Source organism: Papaver somniferum, chromosome 9 (assembly GCF_003573695.1).
Source record: "Papaver somniferum cultivar HN1 chromosome 9, ASM357369v1, whole genome shotgun sequence".
Lineage (NCBI taxonomy): Eukaryota > Viridiplantae > Streptophyta > Magnoliopsida > Ranunculales > Papaveraceae > Papaver > Papaver somniferum.
In genome coordinates this window covers 80,055,765-80,069,438 of record NC_039366.1, presented here as the reverse complement: position 1 = coordinate 80,069,438, position 13,674 = coordinate 80,055,765, and the positions used below count along the sequence as shown (strand labels likewise).

Below are 13,674 nucleotides of genomic sequence, written 5' to 3'. Positions count from 1 at the left end.
CCAACAAGGTGCACACGTTTAGGTACGGTTATTCATATCTAAATGAAGTTACTTTTCATTTGTGTATAACAAGCTAAGTTCGATCTAACGGTTGAAAGATATTAGCTTGACTTTAATCAGGCTTTCTTCTAACGGTGAATATTGAATGCTTTTATTAGAGCACTGCTGGGTCGAACTCGCAAGCGTTTCTATCTCAAGTTTAGTTGCCAAAACTATAATCTTGATTTCTAGTCTACTTATAGCTAAGTCTCGGATTAGGATAGTAAGTGTAGTTGAGCATTAGACTTCACGTCGTTCATCGATTGAAGGCGAATAAATACTAAGGGGATCTTGTGGAACTTCATCAACAAAAGGTATGTGGAGACTTGAACTCATATATCACTCAAAAGTCTATCTACACTATCTCCTATTCGAGACAAAAGTCGTATAGCTATATAAACTTCAATTATACACATTTGATATTTCGAGCTGAGTTTAACTCGCTTACATATTTCTCAAAATATGCGTTGGTTAGCTTTCGCTTTAACCAAGTTCATCTTATATTCTTGACGAAAGTCAAAATATGATCACGTGAAAATCGTCCGGTAACATCTTACATGATTTGTGTGAGACAGTCATTTGATGTAGACTCGGAATGTCTCGTATTGATCATTCGATCACTTGAAAACTGCTTTGAATCTAATAGTTTGTGTGAGACATCTATTGTCGTCTTCTAAAGAATGTTTCAATGATTGAAATGGGAGTTTAGAACAATTAACCATGATTGGATATAACAAAATATGCGTACTTGTATGCTAGACTGTTGCATGTTATTCCAAGTCTGGGAACCGTAGTAAGCATACCCATATGCGTACTGGTTGGTTAATGAAAGTCCGGGAACTTAATATGCATACTCGTATGCATACTGGCGTAAGTTCAGTTCCGGGAAATTCAACTGATTTTGGAGGTATGCGTACCCGTTCGCATATTGGTGAACCCAAACTTAGTCCGGCCACTAAGGTATGCGTACCTGTTTGCATACATGAGTAGGTTATGTTCTAAAATCGGTTTGTTCATGAACTAATATATTTATATATTAAGGAATGCAATCTTTTGCAAATCGTGGCTATAATGTTCATGAATTGATTCAAGTGAATCAAATCGATTTTGCTTCAATTGTGTCTTGTATACTTCTATGAGAATATAAACAATTGAACAACTCTAGAACTAGTTTTATTTGAGTCATTTGAACTAGTTATGGTTAAGATGAATAAGGTTGATATGAAAGTGTTCATATGGCTAACTTCGGTTAACTATTGTTGAGCCAACAGGTGCACACGTTTAGGTACGGTTATTCATATCTAAATGAAGTCACTTTTCATTTGTGTGTAACAAGCTAAGTTCGATCTAACGGTTGAAAGATATTAGCTTGAGTCTAATCAGGCTTTCATCTAACGGTGAATATTGAATGCTTTGTTACTAAGGTAGCATTGATTACAAACCCTAATTTGAAGACTATATAAGGGAGAACTCTTGCAACAGGGAAACCTAATCCCCACACCTCCTGTGTGATACTAGTTGCGACTAGAGTCGATTCTCCTTTAACCTTAGGTTTTTCCCAAAACCCTGTAGGTTAACGACTTGAAGACTTCATTGGGATTGTGAAGTCAGACCAAACTATTTAACTCTGTAGTTGCGTCTTCCGATCTTGCTGTTTTTTATCGTATTGGGTACTATCTCTTTAAGATTTGATCGAGATTTAATCTCCGTTTGGCAAGATAAAAAGTAGTCACAAACATCTTCGTATCATCATTTGTGATTCCACAATATCTTGTTTTGCTACCATACGATTAAGATTATTGTGAGGTGATTGATATTACTAGGTTGTTCTTCGGGAATATAAGACCAATGTATCAATTGGTTCTTGTTCACCTTGATTTATCAAAAGACGGAACAAAACTCATAGGTATTTCTGTGGGAGACAGATTTATCTATCCAATAGACTTTTCTGTGTGAGACAGATTGGTTTATCAAGTCTTCGACTTTGGGTCGTAGCAACTCTTAGTTGTGGGTGAGATCAGCTAAGGGAATCGAGTGCGCAGAGTCCTGCTGAGATTCAGAGGCGTAAGGAACGCGACTGTACCTTGATCAGTATGAGATTGGTTAGGGCTCAACTACATTCCATTTCGAAGTTAATTTGGAGTAGACTAGTGTCTGTAGCGGTTTAATACAATGTGGTGTTCAAATCTGGATTAGGTCCCGGGTTTTTTTTTGCATTTGCGGTTTCCTCGTTAACAAATTTTTTGGTGTTTGTATTATTTCTTTTCCGCATTATGTTTGTTTATATAATTGAAATATCACAGGTTGTGCGTAGTTCAATCAATTATATAATCTAACCTTTGGTTGTTGATATAAATTGATTGACACTTGAACATTGGTCTTTGGTACCGTTCAAGTTGTTTCACATAATAATCAGGCTCGCGGATTTCGATCTGTTTGATTTGTTGATTACATTGTGAAACAAAGACACAACTCTTGGATATATTTCCATTGATTGAGTCTGACTGTCTAGTTGATTCTCTTGGAATTATATTGGAGTTTGTCCATACAGATTGCCTAAACGAAATATTGGGTGAGGTTGTTAGACCCCCGCTTTTTCAATTGGTATCATAGCAGGCAAACACGTTTAAGACCTTATAAGTCCGTGTTTGTATCGATCTGACTCTATGGACAAAAGTGTTATCTCAGTAAACGTACTACCAGTCTTCGATGGCTCAAATTACTTATGGTGGAAAATTGCTATGCGTGCCTTTTTTCAAGCGCGTGATTTTCAATCATGGGTTTATGTTGTTAATGGTTATGATCCTCCGATGGTTATAGTAGACGGTGTCTCTATTACAAAGGATATTGGTAGATATGAACCTTACGAGATTCTCGCTGCAAAGCAAAATTCTGACGGTTTAAATGTTATTATTCATGCCATTACCCCAGATCTTCAGCACCATGTGACTACGTGCACTCGGTCTAAAGATGTGTGGGATATCTTAGAAACTGTATTCGAAGGGAATAACACTAAAATGAAGCTAGGCTTCAAAACCTAAATTCTGATTCGGAAAACCTTCGTATGGCTGATGAAGATTCTTTTGATGAGTTTAATCACAAAGTGTCTGAAATTGTTAATGAATCTTTTGCATTGGGTAAGACTATTCCTGAAAGGACATTGTGATGAAAATTCTCAGATCGTTGCCAGCCAAATATGATTCTAAGAAACATGTCATCGTTGAAGGAAATAACCTTAATACTTTATCCAGAAATACGCTGGTTGGGAAGTTAAAGATCTTTGATCATGAGCATTCATCCAAGTCTGGGAAGGATATTGCTTTCAAAGCACAAAAGACACTAAATTACTTGATAAAAGTAAAAGTGTTGGCAACTCTGTGGATGATTCTAGCGAGACTGATTCATCTGATGAAGATCTTGATAACTCAGTCTCCCTGATCACAAGACAGTTTAAAGATCTTTTTTGAAGAGAAGTAAACGGTTTATCAGAGATAAGCCTAAGTCATCAGTTAAATCTCATGACCGTGTTCCTCCTAAAAACAGAAATACAGTCGACACTGATGATGAGGATATGCCACCGTGCTTCGAGTGTAAAGGTTTTGGTCATTTTGCTAATGAGTGTCCAAACCGTAGAAAATACACTGGGAACAAAGGTCTTGCTGCAACTCTTGATGAGATGTCTGATTACTATGATTCAGATGAAGATGAAAAGCCAAGTGTTACACTCCTTAGTGAAAAAATTGATTTTGATAATTGTATCAATACATACATCAATCTTGATATTCTTCCTGGAGAAACTTCGTCAACCACATTGGAGGATAAAATGGATTTTTCCCCGACTACTGAAAATTCTATTTCACATGTTTCAGGTACCACATTTTTTTTAGCAGCATGCTCAGCTATGGTGTCTGAACCGTCCTCCACATTGGCATGTTCTTATTGTACTTTTAATGGCCATGAAATCTCTATGTGTTACAAGTATAAACATAAAATAAGATATGACAATAAACTTTAATGGAGAGCAAATCGATTAGCAAACAAGCTCAAACTTGTTCAGAAGTCGTCCGAGGTATGTAAACTCATCTATTCTCCAAAGAAGTTAATTTCCAAAGAAAAGATTAGACCACTAGAGAGAAAAATACGGTCTAAACAATATGTGAAACAGGGGTCTAAGAATTTCATTCAAGAAGGTTTTGGTGGACAGATTATTGTTCACCCCAGCACAATTTAATTGTGTTGTTGGTGTATCTTGTCTCAAGTGCCTGGTTCAAAAGAGACAAGAAATTGCACACTTCAGGCTTTAGGAAAAGGAAAAAAAAATTGTTTTGTTTTTTTTCTTTTTGGTTTCGTTTTTCGCTTGTTTGGAATTTTTCCATCTTTTCATATCTAAAAAGGTTTTCCCTATTTGATCAATAAGGGTTAAATCGATAATTCTGCCTTCTTTAGGGTTGAGAATTATGCGTACGTGAATCTTCTTTTGTATAAAGGTTCCGTAACCCTACATTCCTTTTTCCTTCTCTGAAAAACTCTTTTTTTTCACAAGATAGCTTGTTGAGCCTGATTTGTGAATTCCTTTCACAATCACATACTTATGGAGACTCCAATCATTATGTCTTCTGATGGAAAAGATGTTAATATGATTGTTAAGCCATCAATCATGAAGAAAAAGATAAATCTCCTGCACCTTCACCTTTGAAAAGGAAAAGAAGGAATGTGAGAAAACCAAGGGTTGTTCCTTTAAATCTTCAGAAGTTCTCTGGTGTTCTTGAAGAGTTGAAGGAAACAATAAAAAGGAGATACATAAAATAAAGGCTATTGTTTTTAACACTCTTGAAATTCAGAAGGCCCTGATTCGGCATCAGTCAAGAAGGTTTGTTGGAATTGACTCCTTTCTTCATGAACCTTATGTTCCAATGGTTGTTGATGACAAGGAGTTCGGGGACGATAAAGAATTTTTCAAAGGTCTTAATATCAGGAAACTTCTTATGAGAATTTATTCTTGTGTTTTAAGAAGGATAACCAGGGTTTGAAATAGAAATTATTGTGAGTACACATAGCTATTGCCAACGATTTTCATCTTGCAATTTTTTTAGATTTATTTATTTAAATTCTAAAGTTTATTTGGAAGATGATTTTGCAGTATTAATCTTTATTGGTTTCATATATTGCAAAAATTATTATGGGATATGTGTGTTTGCGTCCGTGAACTATGATTGTCCCATATATGTTAAAAGCTAAGCCTATTGTGTCATTATGCAAATATTGATGGAAGATAGGATGAACTTTTGATTACAAAGATTAAGTCTATGATATCATTATGCAAAGATTGATAAAAATAGAATGAATCTTTGAATATTCCGCAGTATTGATCTTTCCCCGATCCACTTCTATGTGAAAGTTATGTGCGGCTTCATAAGTTCTCTTATGCTGAGCATTTCCGATTAAATTAATCATGGGTTCTCTTGTGGTTAATTTAATTGAGTTTTCTGGATACAAATTCATGTAATTTGTTAATGTCCAAAGAAATCCTTCTTTTCTTGCAAAAGTAAGATCGCTCTTGTTGTTATTTCGGGAATGACATTTTATGGGGGAAATTTCTTATTTGAAGTTGTGCTTAGTTGCCAAATCTTTGTGGGGAGTGCGGTTGTGGAATATTGTAGGAGTTTTCTTGTATATCTATTAACTCCTTAATGAATGCATTTAGTTTCGGCTGTATGATTGCATCTAAACAAATTTGATATGTTTTTTTTTAGTCATGAAGAATCTCTATGAGAATTTCATTATGATCCCACTAGTTTTCGTACCTTTGCCAATTTATATTGACAAAAAGGTGGAGAATTAATGTGTAGTTCACACTACAAATACATATGGTTTACAGATCATTATGTAAGGGGTAGTGGTTTTCATATGAGATGAAGTATTGACTAAGGGGGAGTGATACATATCACCATAACATCGTTGTCAAAGTTGTGATACAATTGGACTTTGATGATGTGTAGTAATACTACGACACTATATAACAATACAAATTTTTATATATTGTTATAGCTACGGATCTTCAACAACCATGATGCTGAGTTCAACACGTTCAGAATCACTGGAGTACATGGAAGTGACGAAAATTTCGAGTAATGTTGAAGAACCAAGGAAATCAAGCATTTGAATGAGAAGCTACAAAGTTTATTTATTTTGTAATCCATATGTATTGATAGTTTTGTCACTAAAATTGGCAAAGGGGGAGATTTATAGAGCACTGATCGATCGAACTCGCAAGCGTTGCTATCTCAATCTTGTTTGTCAAGTTTAGTTGTCAAAACTATAAGTCTTGATTTCTAGTCTACTTATAGCTAAGTCTCGGATTAGGATAGCAAGTATAGTTGAGCATTAGACTTCACGACGTTCATCGATTGAAGACGAAGAACTACTAAGGGGATTTTGTGGAACTTCATCAACAAAAGGTATGTGGAGACTTGAACTCATCTATCACTCAAAAGTTTATCTACTTTATCTGATATTTGAGACAAAAGTCGTATAGCTATAGACTTCAATTATACACATTTGATATTTAGAGCTGAGTTAACTCGCTTACATATTTCTCGAAATATATGTTGGTAAGCTTTCGCTTTAACCAAGTTCATCTTATATTCTTGACGAATGTCAAGAGATGATCATGTGAAAATCTCCTGGTAACATCTTACATGATTTGGGTGAGATAGTCATTTGTTGTAGACTCGAAATATTTCATATTGATCATTCGATCACTTGAAAATTGCTTTGAAGCTAATAGTTTGTGTGAGACGGCTATTATCGTCTTCTAAAGAATGTTTCAATGATTGAAATAGGAGTTTAGAATAATTAACCATGATTGGATATAACAAAGTATGCGTACTTGTATGCTAGACTGTTGCATACTACCCATATGCGTACTGGTTGGTTAATGAAAGTCCAGGAACTTAATATGCATACTCGTATGCGTACTGGCGTAAGTTCAGTTCCGGGAAATTCAACTGAGTTTGGAGGTAATGCGTACCCGTTCGCATAATGGCAAACCCAAACTTAGTCCGACCACTTAGTATGCGTACCCGTTTGCATACATGAGTAGGTTATTTTCTTAAATCGGTATGTTCGTGAACTAATACATTTATATAGTAAGGAATGCAATCTTTTGCAAACTGTTGCTATAATGTTCATGAATTGATTCAAGTGAATCAAATCGATTTTGCTTCAATTGTGTCTTGTATACTTCTATGAGAATATAAACAATTGAACAACTCTAGAACTAGTCTCATTTGAGTCATTTGAACTAGTTATGATTAAGATGAATAAGGTTGATGCGAAAGTGTTCATAAGGCTAACTTCGGTTAACTATTGTTGAGCCAACAAGGTGCACACGTTTAGGTACGGTTATTCATATCTACATGAAGTCACTTTTCATTTGTGTATAACAAGCTAAGTTCGATCTAACGGTTGAAAGATATTAGCTTGAGTCTAATCAGGTTTTCATCTAACGGTGAAGATTGAATGCTTTGTTACCAAGGAAGCATTGATTGCAAACCCTGATTTGAAGACTATATAAGGGAGAACTCTAGCAACTGGGAAACCTAATCCCCATACCTCCTTTGTGATACTAGTTGCGACTAGAGTTGATTCTCCTTTAACCTAGGTTTTTCCTAAAACCATTATAGGTTAACGACTTAAAGACTTCATTGGGATTCTGAAGCCAGACCGAACTATTTTCTCTGTAGTTGCATGTTCTGATCTTAATTTGTTCTATCGTATTGAGTACTATCTTCTCTAAGATTTGCTCGAGATTTAATCTCCGATAGGTAAGATAAAAAGTGGTCACAAACACCTTCGTCTCATCATTTGTGATTCCACAATATCTTGTTTTGCTTCCATACGATTAAGATTATTGTGAGGTGATTGATATTACTAGGCTGTTCTTCGGGAATATAAGTCCAGTGCATCAGTTGGTTCCTGTTCTCCTTGATTTATCAAAACACGGAACAAAAACTCGTAGGTAGTTCTGTGGGAGACAGATTTATCTATTCAATAGACTTTTATGTGTGAGACAGATTTGTTTATCAAGTCTTCGACTTTGGGTCGTAGAAACTCTTTGTTGTGGGTTAGATCAGCTAAGGGAATCAAGTGCGCAGAATCCGGCGTGGTTCAAGAGGCGTTAGGAACGCGACTGTACCTTAATCAGTGTAAGATTGGTTAGGGCTCAACTACATTCCAGTCCGAAGTTAACTTGTAGTATTCTAGAGTCTGTAGCGGCTTAATACAGTGTGGTGTTCAAATCTGGACTAGGTCCTGGGGTTTTTCTGCATTTGCGGTTTCCTCGTTAACAAAATTTCTGGTGTCTGTGTTATTTCTTTTCTGCGTTATATTTTTATATAATTGAAATATCACAGGTTATGCGTAGTTCAATCAATTAGATAATCCAACCTTTGGTTGTTGATATAAATTGATTGACACTTGGTTATTGATCTTTGCTACCATCCAAGTTATTTCTCATATTAATCCGGCTCACAGATTTCTATCTGCTCGATTGCAGATTGATTTGAGAAATTGAGATATAACTCTTGGATGTATTTTTCTTGATTGAGACTGAATGTCTAGTTGATTCTCTTGGAAATATATTGGAGTTAGTCCATGCAGATTGCCTAAACGGAATATTGGGTATGGTTGTTAAACCCCCAGTTTTTCAATTAATATTAAAATGTGGAGGTTATTACTATTTATAACTATGATTTTTTAATTAATGTATCGAGTGTCAATATATGGAGTTTTTACTGTACATGGCTTATTCATATTCAGAATAGGGTTTGACGCTATTTTTGAATTAACATGCTACTGAGAATACTATATTTAAAACATATTCATATCAGTATCATCTCAAGTTGTAAACTCCCACGGCTGAGTTCCTTGGAAAAAGGAAACAACAGCCATTTGTGCTGCCACAAATGAAAGAGGACAGGTGTCGTCACGATATTGGTGTGGCACAGGTGGCTCACCATTCCATTGGCACAGAAGATACATACTAGTCGGTAATTAAGGTTAGTTATATTTATGTCTACTCAGGTTGAGTCGGGGCATAATCTCTGCCATCCCTTTGTCTTAAGAGATATAATAAACTCTCGGATCTATCCCAAAGACAAACTCACATATCGGTCGATCTCCGCCGTCCACGACCTGTTTTCAAGGGCCGAATCTGTCCCATAAACAGACACCACTTCTTTTTAAAAAGAGAGAAACAAAATAAAAAGCTAAAATATCAAAACATGAAACTCTTAAAATAAATAACTCCAATTAAACAATCTTAAAATTTTAAACTACCATTGTGTAAGGTAAAAAAAATTTTCTAAATTAAAAAAATCCTAAAACAAATGCTTTTAGATATTTCTTGAAATCACCTGATATTATTAAAAACGAAAATAACCACGGGCCTCGGAAGATTGTTAAGTGAATAAATCAAAAAGAGAAAGTAATTAAGTGAATAGATCAAATAAGAAAGTGACTTAAGTGAACTAGTTACTACACTTTGCTTAAAAAATCAAACTTGTAAACTTGTACTCCCTCTGTCCCTAATTAGATGACCTATTTGGTTTTAAGTTTTGTCCCATAAATAGATGATCTTTTTGTTACTATAAGAAATATGTATAATTTGATAGTTATGTTTATATTCGTTACGTAGGTGTTTAAAATGCTTTTCAAATTTCAACGGTATAAAATTTACGAAAAACCGTGATATAATTTAAGAAATAAATTATTTCTAAGTTTTACTAACATCCTTGTCTTAAAATTGTGCAAACTACAATTAAATCATTTAATTAGGGACGGAGGAAATATTTAAATATATAATGATGTAACGAGCAATGAGCATCATCATTTCTTGAAAAACAAAGCAACAACATTTTTCGAATTGCTAGCATGAGTGAAAAGTTGCAAATCGAAAAGCATTCCCGTGAAACAAAAATTATTGAGAAAAAAGTTAAAACGCCTTTCTTTTTTCAAATATGACCCCTCGTCGAGGTTTACCACCACAAATTTCCCTTGTCAAGCAAGATTACACATGGGTCCCAATCCCACCAAACTTGGCTCCCATTATCCTAACTACTTGAAAGCTAATTATCAAAATAGCCGGTAATTAAGCATCCCTACAACCCTACTAAATAGAAAGTAACGTCTCTTTTTTCTATGTTCCTTTAGGTGATCAGTATAAAAGCCACTGAATGAATCAATCAAAGAGCCATAAAATATATTTCATATTTTACTCTACTGAGAAACCTTATTCTAAAGCAGAAAAATGGGTGATCATAAGATAGTTGAAGAAGATCATCATAGTCGTAGTGATCAGATTTTGCTTCTTACATATCCTTCGTCGGCATTGTACTATGTTCAAAGCCCATCAGACCATAGTACTAATACTGATTGCCGAAACAATGAGTTGGCTTTCATAAGTTCTCCTTATGGATCTGATGATAAGTACACCTCAACCAATGCTCGTAATTCAGTACACGGCCAAGATGTGTCTCGATCCTTACTCTCACGTTATTCGTCTTCTCGTGGCTCGAATAATTCTTTCGTGCATGAGAAAAAGATTACGTACGGAGCTAACGAAGATTTTCATGAGAAAAATACAGGTATGGACGAGATAGATGAAGATGATGATGATCCGTGTTTAACACTCTGCGAAAAGAAACAGAAAGATCAACATCATCACGAAGAAAGAAAATGTTGTGAGATCGATGATGATTTTTATGACGATGATGATTTTTATGAAGATGGCCGGAGAACTGGATTTTGGAGACTGTTCTCGTTTGACACATATAACTCATGTTGGTGGACTTTGATTCAAATATTCTGGAGAATTTTAGTGAGTTTTGGAGTTGCATTGCTTGTTTTCTACTTAGCTACTAAACCTCCTACACCAAAAATAACGAGTCAACACACTCTATTAAACAGTTAGGGTGTGCATCTATTTATCTCTTGCTAATAGACCATTTAACTTTGGTTTTTGTATGTTCCGTATATACCTGCATGCAGGTGGCCAGGATTCCAAACTTTCGTCTGAGTGAGGGTGTGGATGCGTCTGGTGTGACCACAAAAATCCTCAATTGTAACTGTTCACTGGCCTTGGAAGTCGACAACAGGTCAAAACTCTTTGGTCTTCATATCCATCCTTCCACCATCCGAATGTCCTTTGGTCCTCTCATTTTCGCGACGTCAAGGCCTACAACCAAGGTAAATACCTTTAATGTTACACTTTTTTTTTCTTTTTTCTTTTTGTTGAAGTGGTTTAATGTTACACACCGGTTAACTCTCTAAAGTAAGATACTGGTTTGATGAGTTAAACAAACGGTGCTAAAGAAATAATCTCAACTGTAATATAAATATATATGTAAATGTTATGCTTAGAAACCGATCAAAATGAATAGGGCTAAGGCAATTGTTTGAAATTGGGTAATCTCCTAATTTTATATACTTCCTCGGTCTCAAATTAGGTGAGCTAGTGATTTTTAAATTTTGTCTCATTAATAGTTGACTTTATATCATTTGATAAATGTTTATATTTGGTCACGTAGGTGTTTTAAAATACTTTTCAGTGATATAAAATTTACGAATATCCGTGGTATATCTTGGAAGTTAAATCACTTCTAAATTATACTATCAGCTCAACTAATTTGGAACGGGGTAACTATAAAAAAAAGACAATTAAAAGACAGAAAGGAGTCCCCACATAAATTCAATTTAGTTTATCGGGATTTTTGTACATCATAAATTGTAAAAAATTCATGTTATCCACATAGGAAAAATAATTTTCAGGTCATCCACAACGATCACAAAATTTTCAGGTCATCCACAGTGATGACAGCAAGTGATACGTACCAAAAAAATAAAATTGTTCCTTCTAAGGCTAGCTCTTATGAAGATTCACAAGTCATCCACATAGGCAAAATTCGAAGCCGGATCTTACGAAGATTCCACATTTTTTTATTTGACTATGCATTTAGATATCTTTTAAAATCTTTTTTTTTTTTTAAAATGATAAAGGTGGGATCGTATTTATAGGACATATCAATATAGATTAAGTTAAACACATAAAGGGTATGCATTTTTTTTTATTTTGTGACACATTTATCCGTTCAACAATAGATTCAAGCTTTGATTTAATAGTGCTTCTAAATAGACCGTCATTTTGGACAATCTTTAAACTGCACACACACAGTTTTTTTTGTGTGGTCCCGGTGGGCCCTGCGGAGGACAGCAGATGTCCTGCTTTGGTGAGAGCTTTTAGGGCGATTTTTTTACGGTCTTATTCGTGGTCTATTAAGGATTTTGGACTGTTGATTTAAACAAAGCAGAGGATGACATATTGAAGGATGACTTTTGGCGACGCTTTTCTCTCTCGCCTCGTTCTCTCCTCTATAAGAGCAGCCTAGTTTGTACATCGTGAAAGAACTGTGGATTTTTTTTTAATAAAAACAATTTATTTTATGTAGTGATATATACAAGGACCTATTCATTTAGTTTAAAAAAAGTTCACCCATGATCCATTGAAAACTTAGAGACATGCCTATTTCACTGTAGCAAAAGAATCTGAAACATATCTAAACTATAAAAAAGACAAACATCCACAATAAATTTAAGCCCCTAAATCTATCTTCACACTTCAATTTCTTCTCTAGTTATTTTTATTTTATTTTTCGCGTACACATGTATCCCTGATGTTTTGATTTTCTTTCTATAGATTTATTGATATTATCATATTAACAAATTTGGATAATTTAGTTGAATATGTTTATTTAATGTTCTTTTTTATATATAAATAAATATAAATATGTATTTGTTTAATAAGATTTTTCGCGTCTTTAGTGTTATTTAGTTTCCCATAATCATTGTTGTTAATGTTAACCTTTTATTACAGGATTTTAAATTATATGCAGCCGATGATACGTTAACAAAGTTCAAATTATATATTGGAGCAAAGAATAAAGCGATGTATGGAGATGGGCGAAGCATGCAAGACATGCTTGAATCTGGAAAAGGATTGCCATTGGTGATTAAAATAAACTTAAGATCTAATTTTAATGTTGTATGGAACTATGTTAAACCTAACTTTAGTCATTATGCAGAGTGTTATTTATTAGTACATGGTTCTTATGATAAACAACATCGAACTCAAGCTTATAATAACTACTGTAAAACTATAACTACTACTTTATGATTATTTTTACATGTACCTCAGGATATGAAGGAAGACATTATTGTCGGTTATTAAGTTATATATACTATGAATTACTTTTAAATCGTAAAAACTTAGTTATGATGATGTATAGTGTATGTCATAATAATGACGAATCAAGACGACAAGATCCATGGTGTTATTTGAAGCTACTATTTATATTTACAGAAAAATTAAATATGGAATTATGATGTATAAAATTTCATTTATAAAAGAAGAGTGGATAAAAATTTTCAAGTTATGACAACAAATCAATAATACGGCTGAGATGTCCTAGACATCAACAATTTTTGCATCATTAACAAGAGAAACTTGACTAGTAGATTCACACGAGGTGATTTCAAGGGGATGTTTAAGTATTTATTTAGAAGCAACAATTCCCTCTG

At 34.4% G+C, this 13,674-nt stretch overlaps 1 protein-coding gene across 1 annotated transcript; it reads left to right on the top strand.

Annotated features, from left to right (window-relative positions):
* The first annotated feature begins 10,302 nt into the window (after window positions 1-10,302).
* On the top strand, window positions 10,303-13,361 carry LOC113309196. Its single transcript, XM_026557606.1, has 3 exons — window positions 10,303-10,918; window positions 11,089-11,286; window positions 12,971-13,361. Exons 1-3 carry the CDS (start codon window positions 10,349-10,351, stop codon window positions 13,268-13,270), a joined length of 1,068 nt encoding a protein of 355 aa, XP_026413391.1. The 5' UTR covers window positions 10,303-10,348; the 3' UTR covers window positions 13,271-13,361.
* Window positions 13,362-13,674: the final 313 nt, after the last annotated feature.

Coding starts and splice junctions, on each gene's coding strand:
- LOC113309196 (XM_026557606.1), top strand. CDS start 10,349: ATGGGTGATCATAAGATAGTTGAAGAAGATCATCATAGTCGTAGTGAT. Junction 10,919..11,088: donor AAATATTCTGGAGAATTTTA/GTGAGTTTTGGA, acceptor ACCTGCATGCAG/GTGGCCAGGATTCCAAACTT. Junction 11,287..12,970: donor CGTCAAGGCCTACAACCAAG/GTAAATACCTTT, acceptor CTTTTATTACAG/GATTTTAAATTATATGCAGC.